The 5,100-nt window shown below is 47.7% G+C and overlaps 1 protein-coding gene across 1 annotated transcript in view; it reads left to right on the forward strand.

Annotated features, from left to right (window-relative positions):
* Positions 1 to 4,772: 4,772 nt before the first annotated feature.
* The window catches only part of LACBIDRAFT_333269 (uncharacterized protein), a gene marked incomplete at both ends in the record, with an annotated part of 1,222 nt that continues 894 nt past the window's right edge, over positions 4,773 to 5,100 (forward strand). Inside the window, one exon of the mRNA XM_001887883.1 lies at positions 4,773 to 5,028. Within this exon, the coding sequence (XP_001887918.1) occupies positions 4,773 to 5,028 (256 nt within the window). The remainder of the gene's footprint in view (positions 5,029 to 5,100) is intronic.

The raw sequence follows: 5,100 nt of genomic DNA on the forward strand, positions 1-5,100 counted from the left end.
TTGACACGTTCCTTGGGTTCAAGCGCCGATTCGCGTCCCTAAAGCTATAGAAGAAACTGTCCGGCAAATGCTATTGGATCAGAAAGCGGCGGGAAAATACGAATACTCAACCGCTTCCTATCGATCTCGGATCTTCGCTGTAGGCAAGCCAAAAGGGGGTATTCGTCTCGTTGCGGATGTTCAAGAACTCAACAAGGTTACGGTGCGTGATGCTGGTTTACCTCCGAGGACTGATGACTTTGCAGAGAGTTTCGTGGGGCACGTAATATATGGCCTCGCAGATTTGTTTTCAGGTTATGATGGGCGAAGGCTAGGTGTCGCTTCAAGACCTCTCACTACTTTTAGTTCTCTTATAGGGCCACATCGTTCTTGCGTACTCCCTCAAGGGGCTACCAATTCGCTTCCAGAATTTCAGCGTTGCACTACTCACACTCTACAGGAGGAAATTCCCAAAAATGGGGGTGTTTTTGTGGATGACGTCGGATTGAAAGGACCAACTTCGACTCACGAGGATGAAGAAATCGCACCTGGCATTCGGCGCTTTGTTTTCGAATACGCAACTACTCTGGATCGTTTCTTCGCGCAATTTATCGAAGCAGGGATAACCGCATCTGGAAAGAAGCTTGTCCTCGCTACGCCTCGCCTCCACATTGTCGGGACCATCGTTTCAAAAGATGGATGGCATCTTGAACATGGATTAGTAACGAAAATTTTGAATTGGGGTCCGCTGACAAGTGTTACAGATGTCAGGTCGTTTCTTGGAACGGCAGGAGTTGGGCGGAAATGGATATGCGGATTTTCTCTCATAGCGAAGCCACTCACGCAGCTGACTCGTCTAGCCGTCCAGCGAGAATTTTATTTTTCTCCAGAAGCAGAAGCAGCGCAAAAAGAACTCAAGCGTCTTATCTCCACGGCTCCAGTTTTGGTCAAGCTCGACTACGAAGCAGCAAAACAGATGACTCATTTAGATCCTTTGCCCCGCACCTCAGAGCATGGACTAGTCATCGTTGGGATAGATTCATGTCAGAATGGGACGGGATGGATATTATTTCAAATGGTTGAAAAAGAAAAACACCCGGTGATTTTCGGCTCTTGTACTTTTAATGATACTGAATCTAGGTATTCCCAGGCGAAGTTAGAGCTTTACGGAGTTTTTCGCGCAGTTAAGGACCTTCGACATCGCATCTGGGGCATCCATTTCCGTATTGACGTTGATGCAAAATTTCTGATCGAAATGGTGAAGCAACCTGACCTCCCGAACGCACCAATGACAAGATGGATCTCATATATTGCACTTTTCGACTACGTAATGAATCACGTACCCGCCGACAAGCACGCCAGCGTGGATGGGTTGTCTCGGCGAAAGCGCGTCCCCGAGGATTCTGACGAAGAAGATGCGGAAGAATACTTGGACAAGTTTATGGGCTCGGCGTCGATCCAGGCTTGCTCAGTCTCTTCATTAATAAACTTTTTATCTACAGAATCTTTGCATGCTTTTCGACCTACGCAACTTGACAACAATTTTTTCAAGGATCTATTATTGATCATGCATCGCACTCCTCAAACTCCTTTTGCCTCATTTCGCACGACTTCGATAGCTGAAGACCTCTCTATCCTTCACGTAGAAGACCCGGCACCAGCTTTAGCGGCAGAACTCCAACGTTTGAAGGACTCGAATTTCGACAAAGGAACAAAGGATTCAAGCAACGGATCACTTGTTAAGCGTTTGCTTCTTTCGCTGACTGACGATTTTTCGTATACAGGTCGAGAATTTGAGCACAGATGAGTGAACGTGGCCGAGTTGGTTACCTGCAAGCTGGCGGATGAGGTGTTCACATTGGAAATTCAACGATACCCTCGTGCTTTCATGTCTGCTTTAAGACAAGGTGCGCCTCGACCTACCATGACTGATCAGTCAACTCTTCCAGGGATTCCGGATCCTTCCTTGCGAACTGACAACAGGATTAATTATGAAGACGTAGACCCTCGGATGGACGTGACTTGCGCAACTCATGCATACAGTGTGAAGGATGAAGACTCTCCAGAAATGTGGGCTGAGATCATCGCATACTTGAAGACCGATGCCTTGCCAGAGCGTTGCCAAGATCCGGTCAAGCGGAAATCCTTCATTCGAAAGACAAAAGGGTTTTTCCTTCACGACAACCGGCTTTGGAAAATTGAAGTTCAAGGGAAGTTGCCTCGTCTTGTTGTAGTGGACTTTGACCGCCGCCCCATCCTTGTAGCGGAAGCTCATAACAATGTAGGACATCGAGGACGCGATGCCACTTACAAGACGCTTTCGGAAAGGTACTATTGGCCCAACATGTTCGATCAAATCGCCTACTTCGTCCGGTCGTGCAATGTCTGCCAACTACGCTCGAAAACTCGACCTATTGTTCCTTTCAGTCCGACTTGGAATTCAGGAATATTGCGACGCTTCGACCTGGACACTATCCACATGCCAGACGGTGTTGGAGGGATGAAATATTTGCTTCAAGCAACCGACCCCGCTATGTCTTGGGTAGAAGCGCGGGCAGCTCGTAAACCGAACTCAGAGACCTGGGTGAAGTTTTTATATGAGGAAGTATATTCACGTTTTGGATGTGTTCTCCTTTGTCTCGTTGATGGCGGTTCAGAATTTAAAGGCGCGGTTGACATTCTTTTCAAACAGTACGGGATTGTGGTCATTGTTTCTTCGCCCTATCACCCAGAAGGGAATGGGCACTCTGCAGTTATGTTAGTCATCATGGCCCAATAGTGATGGGCCACCCGGCCCTGACAAACAACCATGTGGTAAGGGCCCAGCCGGCCCGGCCGGTTTGATGGTGGGGCCCCAATATGGAAGGGGCGGCCAGACCCTGTACAATCACCCAGTAACCATGGGCTGGCCATCAGCAACAATGCCCCATATGATTGGAGTAGCCGGGTGTACCTTGACTGCCATATCCTCCTGCGGAGCTGCCCTCCGCCGGGGCTAAATATTGCACCGGCGGTCATGATCATAATGAACACTTAGAATTACAAGCCTGGCTCATACAAATCATGCATAATATTGTCAATCTATGTATGTTGTTTGCTATGATTTGATTGGAGCTACTAAGCACTGCACATTGCCTCCAAAAGAAATGATAACATTTTTATAATGTTCTGTCAGGAGAGGCTTCATGCATTTCCTTTGCCAAAAGTGTTTAGTTCAACCAGTGAGGCAAATGTTTCACCACTGGTGATGTAATTTTTTTATGATACTCCGCCGGACCACTCCACCAGTGACATGAAATTTCTGTAAGACACTCCACTGGACTAAACCACACATTGCCTCTGCATAAATGACAAATACTGGATTGATCTGTCAGAAGAGGCTCCACACATTCAATCTGCAAAGGTATTTAAGACCTGGGTGGAGTAATGCAATATTTCTTAAAGACAACCCCAGCAGAGCAATGCAATATTTTATAATGACTCTGGTGGAGCAATGCAATATTTTTTTTAACAACTCCGGCGGAGCAATGCAATATTTTTTGACAACGCTGGCGGAGCAATGCAATATTTTTTTGACAACTCCGGCGGAGCAATGCAATATTTTTTGACAATGCCGGCGGAGCAATGCAATATTTTTTTTAACAACTCCGGCGGAGCAATGCAATATTTTTTTGACAACGCCGGCGGAGCAATGCAATATTTTTAATGACAATGCCGGCGGAGCAATGCAATATTTTTAATGACAATGCCGGCGGAGCAATGCAATATTTTTAATGACAACTCTGGCAGAGCAATGTATATTAAAGGGAACTAATGAAAATGATAACCAAGTGTTTCAATCAATGAGGAGAGTATCTGCTGGTAGCATAAAAGAAAAATGAAATGCTTAGGTAGAGCAATGGAAATTTCTTTTGTGACTTCAATATAAAAATGAAATTCCTTCTTTTTAATAGCTCTGCTGGAGGTCTACAGCAATATATATATATATATATCATGAAGCTCCATCGCAGTACTTCGTCATGCCCCACTGATTCCTGCAGGAATGGAGCCATTCCACTGGAATCCGCAGGAATGGCACAGGAATCCACAGGAATGGACAGGAATGGCACTGGAATCCACAGGAATGACACAGGAATCCACTGGAATCCACTGGAATCCACTGGAATGGACAGGAATGGACAGGAATGGCCTAAAACACATATTTTTCCAAGCTTAGCTAGATGTCACATGACTTAATCAACTCAGACCTTATGCTCATAACTTCTAAGAATTCCTTATGCTATTTAGACTTGAATAGGGAGAATCACAGTGTATTTGATAGAACTACATAAATCTATTCTACTACATTGAGTGTTAAAGGGAGGGGGGAGGGAGTGGGGGAGAGTGATGGAGGGGGGAGGGAGTGGTAGGGAGAGAGAGTGGTGGAGAAGGAAGGGGGGGGGAGCAGGAAATGGGGAGGGAGGGGGGAAGGGAAAAGGAAAGGGGGACAAGGAATAGGGGATTGATAAGGCAGGGGAGGGGACAGGGAAGGGGGAGGGAAAAGGGAGGGGGAGGGACAAAGGGGGGAGGGAAAAGGAAGGGGGAGGGAAAGTGAAGGGGGAGGGAAAGGGGAGGGGAGATGGACAAAGAAGGGGGAGAGAAAAGGGAGGGGAGATGGACAAGGAAGGGGGAGAGAAAAGGGAGGGGAGATGGACAAGGAAGGGGAAGAGAAAAGGGAGGGGAGATGGACAAGGAAGGGGGAAAGAAAAGGGAGGGGAGATGGACAAGGAAGGGGGAAAGAAAAGGGAGAGGAGATGGACAAGGAAGGGGGAGAGAAAGGGGGGACAGGAAAGGGAGGAAAAGGGAAGGAAGGCTCGACAACGTGGGTGCATGTTGTTGTCGTGTCACGTTGTCGTCAACGTGTTGCGTTGTCGACAACGTGGGCGCTCGACGATGTGGGCGCGCGTCGTCGTCGTGGCGTCGCGTCGCCGTTGTGTTGCGTCGTTGTCGTGTCGTCGTATGCACTCGTCGTTGTCGTTGTCTTCGCCAATGGGGTGGGTGCTCTACGTCGTGGGTCGTGGCCGTCAGTTGACGTGGCCATCCTCCGTTGACATGGTTGTTGTCCGTTGATGTGTAGTTGTC

The sequence above is a fragment of the Laccaria bicolor genome, genomic scaffold (assembly GCF_000143565.1).
Source record: "Laccaria bicolor S238N-H82 LACBIscaffold_49 genomic scaffold, whole genome shotgun sequence".
Lineage (NCBI taxonomy): Eukaryota > Fungi > Basidiomycota > Agaricomycetes > Agaricales > Hydnangiaceae > Laccaria > Laccaria bicolor.